The sequence below is a fragment of the Periplaneta americana genome, chromosome 14, assembly GCF_040183065.1.
Source record: "Periplaneta americana isolate PAMFEO1 chromosome 14, P.americana_PAMFEO1_priV1, whole genome shotgun sequence".
Taxonomy (NCBI): domain Eukaryota; kingdom Metazoa; phylum Arthropoda; class Insecta; order Blattodea; family Blattidae; genus Periplaneta; species Periplaneta americana.
Window position 1 is genome coordinate 62,243,141 of NC_091130.1, and position 15,303 is coordinate 62,258,443.

The 15,303-nt window shown below is 33.3% G+C and overlaps 1 protein-coding gene across 12 annotated transcripts in view; it reads right to left on the reverse strand.

Annotated features, from left to right (window-relative positions):
• Positions 1-15,303, reverse strand: part of LOC138713365 (activating transcription factor 7-interacting protein 1-like) — a 222,334-nt gene that overhangs the window by 113,825 nt on the left and 93,206 nt on the right. For all 12 annotated transcript variants that reach the window (XM_069845410.1, XM_069845420.1, XM_069845421.1 and 9 more), the window contains one exon: positions 9,362-10,002. In XM_069845410.1, the coding sequence (XP_069701511.1) occupies positions 9,362-9,941 (580 nt within the window). In that variant the 5' untranslated portion in view covers positions 9,942-10,002. The remainder of the gene's footprint in view (positions 1-9,361; positions 10,003-15,303) is intronic.

Consider the following 15,303-nt stretch of genomic DNA (forward strand, 5'->3'; position numbering starts at 1 on the left):
CTTTATCGATGTCCCTAATTATATTTCAGTTTGTACTTCCTTTTCATGAACAGTCATTAAAAACACATAATAATCAGCTATTGCGAACCAAATATGAAAAAGATTGAATACGTTCATAACTTCATGTTGAGGAAAGTAAAAAATTTACGAGGAAATAAAGTATTTATTTTGTTCTATATCCGTAACTCCCATGGTTATATAAATTTCATTAATCATTTTTCAGCTCTATAATTTTTGTTTCATGAAGTCTATTATTAATACATTCCTTTTTGTCGGTAACATCTAATTCTGAAACAATAGATACTTTTTTCATGGCATATTGTCCATACAGTTTCATTTGCCAGTTCCTCTACAAAGTTGTATTGCTATTGTTCTAATACTGGTTGAGTGGAAGAGAAGGCTTTATGGTCTTAACTCTGTCAGTAGAAATAAATCTACTACTAAATCGTAAAGGACAACTGAATAAATAACCATTTTGTTCCCTTAATAAATATTTCTTCTAATGATCATATTCCACATGAAATATCGCATGATGAATTAATAAGGAGATAAAGAATATGAACAAAATTCGTCCAATAGTTAGGAGAAATGACTGTACACAGACAGCATGCTAAATGCTAAGTTGTTTTATTAGAGTTGCTGAGAAAATAATTTCCGTACAGTTTGAAATTATATTTTTGCAGCATCACAATATTTTTCTTTTACTCTGTACATATAAAAAAATCTTTGTAATTATTTCTTCAAAAGGCTAATCTACAATCATGGTATCACAAATTATAAGCTAAAGTATACCTGATTTCAGATATTACACCAAAAAGCATGGCCTTCAATATTTTATTATATAACCAAGTTAAACGAACCTACAGGGATAGTCAACTCTGATTGGTGGATCAAAAAATAATTGTTTACTTCAACCATATCCATTCAATATATTATTCACTGATTGCTTTTACATCTTTTATTACAGGGCAAGAAAAAAACGCTACATTGTGTTGCTGTTCTGTTTTGTAACAAAATCAAAGTAATTTATTTATAATTGAAGTAGTTATTCAAAGAAGTGTCCAGCTCTCATTTTAAAATGTTACAGGAGGAACAAAAAAAAAAAAAAAAAAAACTGAATATCTCAGTATCAAATACCAACACAAAATTAATTCTTTAACATCTATATTTAAAGCACATCCAATATAATATGTTATATTTAAAGCACTTCCAATATGATATGTTGTAATTTGATTCTTTCTCTGACTGCTTCAAAGGGCTTAATTATAATTCTAATATAACAGAATTAGGCCATTTTTGTACAATACGTACTAATATTTTAGAAATAAAATTTCTCTTAAATTCTTATTATCAATATAATTTGAACATAAATCAAATTCTAAGCTAATAAATTCAAGCAGATGAGACAACTTACTAAGGAAACTGGAACTCCAAACCATAAAATGTACCATATTGTGAACTTACTCGTACTGATTTATATTTAGGCTAATGAAATAATAGTCTTATGAATTGGAAGAGCCCAACTGTAAATGATTGGATTGTTTTTCTACAAACTGAAATATGGCAGCCATACTGTTACAACAAGGCCCCAATCATTGAGTGTTCTGCCCAAGGGCAGGTCTTTCACTGCAAACCTATCATTCTCCAATCCTTTCTATTTTCTGCCTTTCTCTTTTGTCTCCTCATATGATCCATATATCTTAATGTCGTCTATCATCTGATATCTTCTTCTGCCCCAAATTCTTCCCCTTTCAATGCATACTTCAGTAGGCAGTTTTTTCTCAGCCAGTGAGTGACCCAACCAATTTCTTTTCCTCTTCCTGATCAATTTTAGCATCATTCTTTCTTCACTCACTCCTTCCAAAACAGTTTCATTTCTTACTCTATCTGTCCACTTCACACATTCCATTCTTCTTCATATCCACATTTCAAATGCTTCTATTTGCTTCTCTTCACTTCGTCATAATGTCCACGTTTCTGCCACATACAATGCCACATTTCATACAAAGCACTTCCCTAGGCCTATCTCTTAGTTCTATTTCCAGAAGTCCGCAGAAGATGCTCCTTTATCTATTAAAAGCTTCCTTGGCCATTGCTATCCTCCATTTTGACTTCCTGGCAGCAACTCATGTTACTGCTTATAGTGTACCCCAAGTATTAGAAGCTGTCCACTTACCCTACTGCCTCATTTAGAGTTCGCAAGTTTATCTTCTTTGTTTTTCTTCCTATGACCATGGTCTTCGTCTTATTTGCATTTATCTTCATCCCATACTGCTCACAGCTGTCATTTAACTCCAGTAGCATATCCCTTAGTATTGTTTCCTCTTCTACTAACACCATATCGTCAGCAAATCTTATCAAATTTATTTTCTTCCCTTTACTATTACTCCTCCCATGTTTAAAACAGTTCTTCATTAAATCCCCCAAGTAGATGTTGAACAGGGTAGGTGATAAAAGGCATCCTTGACGTATTCCTCTTCCAATTTCACTTCCTTCTGACATTTCTTCTCCTGTCCTGAACTTTGACATGTTGTTTCATATAAAGATTACTGAATAGCCTTCTCTCTTTCCAATCCACACCTATGTTCCTTAGGATCATCATCAGTTTATTCCAATCCACTCTGTCAAAAGCCTTTTCTAGGTCCACAAATACTACATACACTTCTTTATTTATCTCTACGTATCTTTCGCCGATCGTTCCTTGCATCTCTTGTATCTTTCTCTGCCTAAATTTTAACATTTATGTTTATTCATATTAAGAAACCAAAGACTCTAAATATTTACTAGTAATGATGTAAATATAATGTTACTGGCATGTAAAAATAACTATCACAAATAACTTATAAAGTTACTACCAAGTACAAAATAATACCCACTGCTTCTGTTCTCATTTTACTGAAACGGACGCCAGAATTGAGTGCACACTGAATGAAACAATGTCATTTGGTTCCAAGTCAGTGACTGTTTCACTGAATACATTCAGTACAGAAATGTTTAGTGAAGTTCGCAAACTTGGGTTACATTGCAGTGGCTACAAATTTTGATACCAATTTGAATATATAACATGAACCAGCACTGCTGTTTGAATGTCATCATCGGCAACCGACTAAAGGCATTACAGAGAACATGTCATAAGCTAATTACAATATTATTACTGCAGTTTACAATGCAAAACTTTTACATTATAACAATGTGTAGCCTATACAAACATCCTAGCTCATTCCCTGTTATCAAGATCAATGAAAACTCGATTAAAAAAAAAACAGAAAATTAATTTGTAAAATAGGCGCTAACCCTCAAAACAGGCACATAAAGGCACTACAATTCAGCTATCAGCGTCCTAAAACGGTAGAACATGTTTATCTATTAAAAGCCTATGAAGCCATGCGAGGGAATGAAATAGGCAAAAAGGGCAAAATCATAACACTAAGTTATGTTAGTTATAATTGATACGGTTACTGTATGCAATGATTTTTGGTCTAACAATCAGAATTGATTTACTCTTTGCACCTTATAGAGGAACTTTAACCAATCTAGAGTCCCCGTAAACAGAAGGTAAAGATGTAAGGTCAAAAGCATGACCTGTAATACCGTACCTGACAATCAAATAAACAAGGTGGCAATTTAAATTAGGTACCTACTCTGCTTTCATAAGAAAATTACAAAACGTTACGCTTTTTCTGTCTTGTAATGAAAATGAAGTAAAAGCCACCTGCAAATTGATCTGAAGATAAAATAATATGGTATGGTTAAAGAAACTATGGTTCTTTGGCCTAATCAACAGAACTGGTTAGATAAATATGTTCCAACTCTTTAATGTACATAGGCGTTATTAGAACTTCCAGTGAAGTTTTTGTAACATTTATCGAGGACTCCAGAAACTCCACCTCCCCACTAATAGTGGGCACCCGACTGTTCATCATTTACTCATATGAAGTCAGTTGTATAGACTAATTTGCCGGCAGAATCGTTGCCCAGGGTGCGCCATAGGAGGCTGGTCTATGCTACATCCGGGATGGATGATAACATGAGATGCCAGGGAAAACCGTAGCTCCCGCAGAAGCCCCCTGTATTACCTGGACCATGGGCTTGCTCAACACGTCATAAATCGGGGGCACGCCGGGGATCGAACCCGGGTCCACAGAATCGTGAGTCCAGCGCTCTAGCCACTGGATCGCAGTGGCGGAGCGTAAATTAATTCATTCTAAAAAATTATCCGAAATGTGGTTAGATTACTCTCCGACTTCATTTCAATTATTGTTATTCTTTGCTTAGGTATTTTATTTCACATTAATTACCGCAACAAAAATATATCAAATATACTAGTTTATTATCTTACGTTCGATAGTAAAATAAGCGCAAACAAAAAGATGAAATGTTAACTAAAAATAACAAAACGACACGAATTGAAATATTATTTTCAAATTTTTATGTAACAAATTACCATCGCATGAGCGAAATAAATTATATTTATAAATTTAATGCAAATTAACTAGAAATAAGTTATTATAAAGCTCAGAATTTTGTTATGATTTTGAAAGCTACATTAGAGTTTACATACAATACTTTCGGTGTTGGCAGTACGTTGTTGGGAGTAGGCGTTGGATTGAGTGACACATGAAGCGTAAATGTAAACAAAGATATCCTGGTACAAGCAAGGTGTAATAAAAATTCTGTTTACACACAAGATACTCTTTCGCAGTAATGTAGAATAACACAGGTGGAAGTAAACTTTTTTTTTTCGTCACACGATTATGTGCAATACATTGACCTCCTGACCTCTTATCTCAACAGATTCTGAGAAACAACAAACATCCCCACACTCACAGCAACAAGGACATAGAAAAGCTGTTACTACATAGTCACAGTGGAACACATACAGTATATTTCTTCTATTTGTTAAAGCCCCATAAAACTATAATAATTTACTGGTACTGTATAGAAAAAAATGCTGGAATTTCTAATAAACGCCAGTATACAGGAACTCAGTCAATCTCACATTAACATTAATCATTTATACGCCTAACAAGCGAATCTGAGAAAACTGGGGTATTATTATTATTATTATTATTATTATTATTATTATTATTATTATGAAAAAGATCAATCTACATAATATATGACAGAAATTACATTTTTCCAACTGACTGTACCTGTACACAAAACAATACTACTGACATTGTGGAGGTGCTTTTTATTGTCTGAATTGTTCTGTAGTGCAAGATATCTTCTTTCAATGCCATTGTAGATTTGCAATAAAGTTACAACTTAGAAACACTATGATAGCTACAATCCTATCCACCCCCCCAAAACTGTGATCTTTCTTATATTACCGTCGCTCACTAAAAGTTAATATTCGGCATCCCTTTGATTGCTAGCCGCGACAATCAGATTAGATTATTCTTTAGTTACAGCTATTAGCCCACGTACAGTCATTTCCATGTTACTAGACTGTCTTAACTACAAATAATTGATTTAGTTGTCTTCATGAGTTCGTAGGGATAGTAGCGCTGTCATATAGGCTACAATTCTATTGCTTAACAATATAAAATTAGAGGTACATACAGTTCTAACGTTTAACAATAAAGGGGATCACCGCTGTGGAGTAATGGTTAGCATGCCTGACCATGAAAGAGCGGGCCCGGGTTCAAATCCTGGTTGAGGTTTTTTCCGGAGTTTTCCTTCAACCCGTTAAGAGCAAATTCTAGGTGACTTTCGACGCTGGACCCTCACATCATTCAGACGCTAGATAAACAATGCAGTTGATAAAGCGTCGTAAAATTACCCACTAAAAAACAATGAAGAGGAAAAACGTGATAAAAACACAGCCAGAAACTCCCATCCTCGCGGTTGGTGTTAATTACTGAAATAAACCCCGGTTCCCTTTTATATTCCGACGTTAACTTTTAGAAAACTTTAACAGTACCTATACTTCGCCAGACAGATTCTTACACTATTATTACAAAACGTCCGCGCTATGACGTCAATTTTTCAGAGCTACCAACCTATGTACAGAATACCGAGTCACAGATCTTAGCCAATCACTTTTGTAATTCCTCATAAAAAAAACTCTCTAACATTACAAACCTCGGAGTAGATAACGCTATCCTTTTCCATTTGTACTAGTCTTTTATTCGATCTTTTCGTATTTCAGATGTTGCCATTACCGTTATTCCTATTACGATAAATCCTACTGGAAGTTTTGCAACTGATACGAAGTGCCCTCCTTTAATTTTACAGGTTATGATTTCTGCGTATTATTATTCGTGCTGGAGAGTCGTGAGTGATTTATAATGGTTTTCCCACACTGTACATTCCATCATTTGGGCCTTCAATCTCCGCCCCAAATGACTTCCTGCTAAAAGAGAAATAGAGCTTACCCATAAATAGAATTGACTTGGTTAAGAAGCAATGCAGAACTGTGAAAGCTCAATATTCATATTAAATTTAGTTCATATTAAAAATATACGACACGCGATCTTACTCAAATTAAATGAAAACCATAAAGTGAAAGAAACGCAAATACCACAATAATTAGCCTACAACACAAATAATATTAATCTTATTGTTACAGTAGTTACTGAAGTGCACACTGCTATGCAAGGCAAAACATGCAATTGTAGCAAGAATTGGTTCTGGACATTGACACAAGTTCGCCGAATTCCTGGCAAAGGAATTTTTTTTTAGAATGTCGTTTTCTCTATTCATATGTTTACATAATATCTTCTAAAACAAAGGTTCTAAACTTCTTTTTACAATGGCTATTTTCGCTAATTTTCAGCTTCTTGTTGGGTACACAGTAAGTTGAAAAATAGTCAAGTAAAATTAGTTTTATATACCTCAAGTAATAGAGATTGAATGGCAGTTTTGTACAGAAATTTTCCACCTTTTGCCTCAGGGCATAGGTGCACCTGCCTGTATCGAACTGACCTCTGGGTTACGACAAAGAAAGCCAAGAATCATTTGCAGATTACAGCAATGACGTTTTTAATAGTTGTAGGCCTAAATTGGTAAACGTGAATCTAAGGAACTGAACACCATTAGGTTTGTTTCCAACGTCCAGTTTCCTTAATAGACTAGTATTCTGAAGCTAAAAATGTGTTCTTAATTCCTTACTTGGTTTAATTTTTTTTCCTGTTATAAATTCTAATTTGAGAGCAGACTAGATGACAAAAGCTTCTAAATCGACAGGCATTTCTCATATTTATTTTGCGTTTAATTTCCTCCCGAGTGTCACGGAGTTCCTCTCACAACGCTTCCGTGCTACAATATAGCTAAAATAATTATATTTCCAAATTCCGAAAGATAAAAATTATATATATATATATATATATATATAAAACAGAGACGTAGTGACCAGACAGGGATTCTTATGGTACCTAGATAATTTCACAAACCTTTACCACTGATTATTTTAATTTATACTTAATACACATTAGAAACGGAAATTATAATTTAGGCCTATTTTGTCTATTTTCTATAACTGAATAATAGGGAAATATTTACTTAAGGAAAACTGTCTATGTGCGTCATATATTACGTTCATTAATATAATTAAACTAGGCGATAGAATATAAAAGGTAAAAAAAGACAAAGATAAGTATATTATGGACATACTTATTCCCAAATATTAAAACAATAAAAAAAAAAGAAAAGGAATTATATGGAGAAAAAGAAAAAAAAACAACAATCATTGTTAAAATTAGAAGCTACATTCTATTGTTTGTTATACACGATGATATTTCTGAATATTTTAGTTGAGAACGAGAATGTTTTCATAACAACAAAACGTAACAACAAAAATTAAAATTTTATAAGACCGTATTATAAAAATAAATAAATACATAAAATAAATAAATAATATTACCTAAAATTGTAGATGTTTATCATAATATTTAGCTGATACAAAATAACTGCCAGAAAAAAAACTTACCATTAACGGCAAAATCCAATCGGTTTACTTCAATCAAATTTAGTTTCGTCCCTATTTTCTTACAATTTTCAAAATTTGCTAAGCTTACATGTTCAAAAAGCAAATAGTCCATATCCATCTTCCAAAACGATACTCGAAGTGCCTCAATATCGCCAGATGTTTTTGCATCATATAATTATAAATACTCGATGAAATAATATTATACGCAACAATTAGATATCCTGGCAAATGTAATCCATATTCAATTAATACAATGGCCAATTAATATTCCAAGAAGTAATACGTTTTCTTTAATTTGTCGAGGTACTCAAGTATTTCTAAAGTAGGTATTTAGACACCATTCGTAATTAAGGATTTATTTTATTTTAGTAGGTTATTTTATGACGCTTTATCAACATCTTAGGTTATTTAGCTTCTGAATGAGATGAAGGTGATAATGCCGGTGAAATGAGTCCGGGGTCCAGCACCTAAAGTTACCCAGCATTTGCTCATATTGGGTTGAGGGAAAACCCCGGAAAAACCTCAACCAGGTAACTTGCCCCAACCGGGAATCGAACCCGGGCCACCTGGTTTCGCGGCCAGACGCTCTAGCCGTTACTCCACAGGTGTAGACCTAATTAAGGATAATATATAGAGGTCGAAATTAAAATATCCTGATATTCAAATTTAGTTAAATGGTTAATGTCATAGGTAACAGAGAGTGGAAAAATAAGCAGTAAGAGTTCAGAGCTAGTCTTTATCTATACACATACTGATTGTAATACTAGAATGTACTAGCTACCAATTCAGTGGTGAGTTTTGACATTCTTCAAGCGAAACTAATTACGTAACGAAGATGAAGCTTAATTTTAAATAAGTTTTACATTTTTTAATATTCTATAAAACAAACTCGTTAAGGGCAGACAGCTGCTAGACAGGGCACTGTCAATTATAACAATACAGTTTCTTTTTTACTTTCTAAAAATTGAGGAGCGTTTTTGCAAAAGTCGATAGATGCAGAATTTTTCGAAAGTGAGTTACATATGGATATCATATATTTTCTACCTCCGGAATCGATCTATGAAATCAGATTTACCAAAACTTGTTTCATACCGTATGTAGAGTCTACCAAACCTTCCAGTTTTTTTTCAAAGCTCGATAGATCCTGTCACATAGTGTAATTTCTGTAAAATCTTGATTTCTGCATCTATCGACTTTTGCAAAAACGCTCCTCAATTATGCAATCGTAAACAACTTTGATGAGAAATTAACTTATCGCAATTACAATAAACAATATATTGAGTGCCTCTCCAATGATGCATTTAAACCCAAAAATGAATAAATAACTACAAATTAAAAACAATGGGCACATAAATGAGTTTTAAAATAATTACTTTCTATTATATTAAGATAAATTTAACTAGAGTGAAAATTTGTGTGACGACTTACCATTCTCTAAATGTTCAAGACCATTTTTTTCTTTTAAGTCGGAGAGGGAACTCGACTCTTCATTTTCTTCATCATCAGCGTCTTGTAATAGCTTATCTATTTCTGATTCACTTAAACCAAACTTATCGTTATCGTCATTAAACTCCATATCGTCTGCACTAGTCCTATGTAACACATCTTCACTTTCATTATGTGAAATTCCATTACTACTAGTCTCTTTACTTTCCAACTTACGATTTTCCTCAGAACAACGTAAACCTAATTTCTCCCACTGAAGTGGTATAGTCACCTTTTTCACAGTCATAGCCTTGCTTACTTCCAAAATTTTTTTTATCGGACTAGAGTTCTGTGACACACCATTGAAGGTTTCAGGTTTCTTCAACTGCCCATTGGGATAATCACTCGATGGCAAAGCAATGGTGTTCTCACCACCTTTTGTTTCTTTCATCATTCTGTCACTACCATTAATTTTTGATAAACAAAGGGTAGTGTTCAAAACCGACACTTCACGTGGAAGTTCCTTCACAAGAATGCTTTCAACTCTGGATTCAATTATCTCCATAGAACTGAACAATTTCATGTTATTTTAATGTCTCCTGGTAACCATTCATGCCTTATGGATGGATCAACTCTTATACTACCTGTAACAGAAAAGCACAAAATACTTCATTAATTATGTGTACTGATGGTTATAACTCCCTAACATTATGCTCAAGAAACATTACAATAAAAATAAATACGTATTACAAATACATAAAATGTGTATATTGATTTATTATGTTTTGAGCCTAGGTATATCATAATGTTACTTATGTCCCGCCCACTATAGGAGACATAGGCCAGTTTTACACTAATCGTAAACATTTAGTATAAAGGCTGATTCACAATAAACCGGGAATGAAAACGACAACGAGATCGAGAACGGAAATAATGTTAAAATAAATGTATTTAAATGAGCATTCAGAATAGTTAATTGTGAATGCTCCAATTTAAATACATTTATTTTAACATTATTTCCGTTTTCGTTCTCGTTGTAGTTTCCGTTCCCGCTTTATTGTGAACCTGCCTTAACCTGTTAACTGCCAACATAGAAAATAAAAAATCACACTCAATCGCTTTCACCTTCATCTTGACGGGATAATGAAAGCCTAACCTAACCTAACCGTGTCGGTGTCTATTCCAAAATCGGCGGAAGTCGCTCAACGCTCGTTTAACCAATATTCGTTCAGTGGGCGGTGGATACTCTACATTGACCCACAGCTATAATGGAACAGCTATAATGAGCCACAGTAATTTTTGTACTAAAAATATGGTCCATGCTAATTTTTTACTCTATTTGTATTGTAATTCTGGTCCAGGAAATATACTCGTTTCCTACGAAAAAAAAAAAATTGTCCTTCATTCACTGACTTACAGTACTACCATGGCTCACTTTAGCTTAGCCACCAAAAAAGGAAATAATTTAATTAAATGTTATAAAGTCCACAGAAAATAAACTAATTTTAGAAAATTGCATAAATTAAATCATGATGCGAAACCATTGTTATGTTTAATTGCTTATCAACCGACATATTCATTGCGCGTATTTTCCAAAATAAAAATCTCTCCATCTACCTAGTATAATTTCTTCTCATAGTTTGAAAACAAGCTTTCTTACTCGTAAGGAGTAGCCCTGGGTATTAGGCATTAGCCACTTTAGACGCAATTATACGTAACAGCTGCTATTTGAATTTAATGGAAAATGAATTCTTAATGAAAATATGGAAATTTTAGCACGTTGAGCGCCAACTGACGGTCTTGGTGACGTGTACGTATATATACACAAAATAAGTTGCCAACAATAGAATATATGCTTGCGACAAAATATTTATATTTTAAATTACTATAACGGTCCGTAACAACATAAAACCGTCACTTTACCGTTATCCACAATCCATATAAAATACCTAACGGTTTAGACTGCTGTGCCTTAATTTTATCGAGAATGCCAACACCATTTTTCTTTTCTAATATTCAAATCTTCACAAAAAATACAATAATAAGAAAATTGTGTTGATAAAATGCAAAATATGTCCTAAATATTGACTTAAAAAAACAGGCAAAGATAAGATTTCCAGTAAGGAAGACATTTATTTATAACAATCAATTATTAGGAGGCAGTAGAAGGTCTGTCGGCAAAGTCCTTTCTGTGAAATTGCACTCCATGATAAAAAAAATGAAACATAGGCCCAACTTACAGTATTTCAGTTACAAACATGATCATTTTTTTGTGTAAATAAAAATTCAATATTGTCTCTCGATAGTTGATATACATGCAAGAGTTTCCCCTCATAAAAATCTAATAAAAGAACTCTAAAAATCCTAAAATACTTTAAGTGTATCATTGGTAGTATCACCGACAACCTGTAAAAATGACATAGACGTCGTTTAAATACACCTAAATTCATTAAACATTACGGCACAATTCTTAACAGATAACGCGAAAAATTTAAGTCCCTACTTCGGGCGTAAGGTATATGCCATTTTGGAATGTGATGACCATACAAAATTTTTAAATGCATAATCCAATGTCTCTTGACTCAATGGAAGAAAATGTCATCAAAACCCGGCCGTGGTCTAAATTACTATCATATTTATTATTATTATTATTATTATTATTTACAAATCTGTAAGCACAATGTGTTTTGATTGTAATCAACTTTATTGTACAACTTAAAATACAGATACCGTATACGAGCACATAATTACAAGAAAAAATTAAATACTTATACCACTATGATTAAAAGAAGTCATCATTGTTATAAAAGACCTAGAAGACCTGTCAATCAGACAACCAAAAATTCGTTTCCGAAAATCATTTCTCTCTAAATTAAATAATTATTTAGGGCATTTATTATATACCTTATAAGACTGTTTGTTTAGTCAACTGTTCGACGACAGGTCTGAGCCTCACAAGTGATACCAATAAGGCACCACTTATGAGGCAACTAGGCTACGATATAAATTCATAATTCAGTATTGATTTAAAAATGTGTTAATTGTTATGTTTTTTTTTAACGACGCTCGCAACTGTAGAGGTTATATCAGCGTCGCCGGATGTGCCGGAATTTTGTCCCGCAGGAGTTCTTTTACATGCCAGTAAATCTACTGACACGAGCCTGTCGCATTTAAGCACACTTAAATGCCATCGACCTGGCCCGGGATCGAACCCGCAACCTTGGGCATAGAAGGCCAGCGCTATACCAACTCGCCAACCAGGTCGACGTATTGATTTATTTAGGTAAATTCGAGTATATTACATAGGTCTAGTTGTCGTGTATTAGAAGTCCTATGTACATAATATTTCCGAAAGGAGAGGGAAATAATATTATCTTTTAAAAATAAATATTAATATTCCGAAAAGATACATACAAGTTAAAGTCATGACCATTTTGCATATTGGAAATGGGCTTGCAGCTTTCATCAAGCGAAAATTTAATTATTATTTTAATATCCTCTTCTTTAATATAAATATTTTGTTACTATGTTTACTATTTCTCCAAAGTAATATTCCATATTTAATAATGGACTGAAAATATGCATAACAGGCTGATTTAGCGTAATCTTTTGGTAAATATGTTCTTAAATTTCTTAATAAATATAATACTTTAGACAATCTTGTAATTAAATAATTTACATGAGTTTCCCAAGTTAGTTTTGTATCGATTCATATGCAAATTACCTTAATTTATATATTTTCGTCAATATGCCTCATAGAAAACAACGATTCTGTTTTCTTTTCATTTAGTAAAAACCATTAGCATTGGACCAATTCTGCGTATCTATCAATGGTACAGCAATATTACTCCGAAGTTCAATTAAATGAGCATGAAAATATTACTTGGGTATTGATATTGTCCATAAGATTATTTATCTTTATTAGAAATAAAATACGGCTCAATACTGAACCTTGAGGTACTCCATATTAATTATTCTGTTTTAGTTCTGATCGCTTAGAACGTATTTCAACACAATGTAGGCAAATTGTCAAAATAAGAATAGAAAATTCTAAGTTCTTTTTTTCTCTAATTTCATAATACTCAAGTTTACTTAAGCGTATATCATGGGATACACAGTAAAAAGTTTTACTTAGGTCATGAAAATATCTATCGTGAAACAATTTTCAAAAGCATTCAGTATTTTTGTAAGATTACTACTCAGTACTAAAACTCTATCTAAATCCATATTGCTGCCTTGAAAAAAATTGTTATAGGGCGACAACAGACTAAATATAGCACTTCCATTCCTGCTTAATGCATGATGTCATACTTTTAAGCCCAGAGAGGTAGACCATTTTACATTTCAATACTGACCTGAAATACGCTAACGTAGCATGATGACAATGCTATATTACACTATCTAGAGTAAACCGTACTTCACAAGAGTATAACCTTACTCTTTGAGTTTCAAGTCCAAAGGACTTAATCCCCACACTTGTATGACCAGTAACGAACACTTGGTTTCTGTGCACTTAAATGTTTGTTGCCGGGCTATAGTTGTAAAATATTCATATAAGTGAGACTTCATACAAATTTATTAAAAAGTTTCATATAAATGTTATGTTTTATTTAACGACGCTCGCAACTGCAGAGGTTATATCAGCGTCGCCGGATGTGCCGGAATTTTGTCCCGCAGGAGTTCTTTTACATGCCAGTAAATCTACTGACATGAGCCTGTCGCATTTAAGCACACTTAAATGCCATCGACCTGGCCCGGGATCGAACCCGCAACCTTGGGCATAGAAGGCCAGCGCTATACAAGTTTCATATATCTTTGAAAAAAAAAATCCTATAACTAGATGCGTCATTTTTTGTTTCCTTTCTTAAATATTGGACCAACTTTAGCTATTTTTCATGTATTAGGGAAAACACCGGTTAATAAACTGTAGTTTATACATAATATAATGCTAAAGGAACAGATATACTGTGAATATTTAAAAATTTGGAAGATATCAAAATAATCCCTACTATTTGAACTCTTCATTTTTCTAACAATATTTATGATTTATTCTACAGCTACTGCTATCCATATAACACTTGAATTTGAGCACTTAGTAACCTTTAATAATTCTGATATTGGTTGATCACGATAGGTACCATCTCTTTGGAACTTTATCTGTTCAACAAATTCAACGAAATAGGTCCAAATATTAAACTGGCCAGGAAGTATTCCGATATCGTCATATTTTCACAGCACGAACACAGTGTGAGATTTTGGGGTCTTCGCACCGAACAATGGATTTAGGCCTAAAACGTTTCGAAATTGCGTATCGGCACTGTTGCTGGAATGGCAAAAAAAAAAAAAAGTACATTATCTATCTATCATCTTCGTTACCAAGAGTCTCAATTTCCACTCAAGTAGTTTCCAAACGTTGGACATTTCTATGCTTTGAATGCGTAGGAGGGGGGGTCACGTTATCGGGTTCTACTTCCACCGGTATAATACCTGTCCGTTGCCAATGTGTATCACTAATGTCTATACCCTCAAAGGTTAGGGTTGTCAGATTGTCCTGTACTATGTCAGGGCGTCCAAAATGTCCTGAATTTTTTTTCAATAAATTTAACAAATTATGTCAGTGGACAGCATTTAAAAATTGTCGATGAACAGATTAAAACAAACTCTGAGGAATGAGAAAACAATTATGTTACGAAAGATGGTATTATGTGCCTTAAATCAAATTTGAGGAGCAATTTTCAGAGTAAAATTTGTACCAATATATCTTCAGTATAGGAAGTGCCAATATATCTTCAGTATAGCAACTCATAACATTAATATTGAAAGTGTTTTCTCATATGGACAAAAGAACGAAATGAAATTGTACGTGCCAAACACACAAGTTATGTTACAATGTAAATGGAACCTAGACTACAACTGCTAAAAACATTACAAATTATTCAAAACAA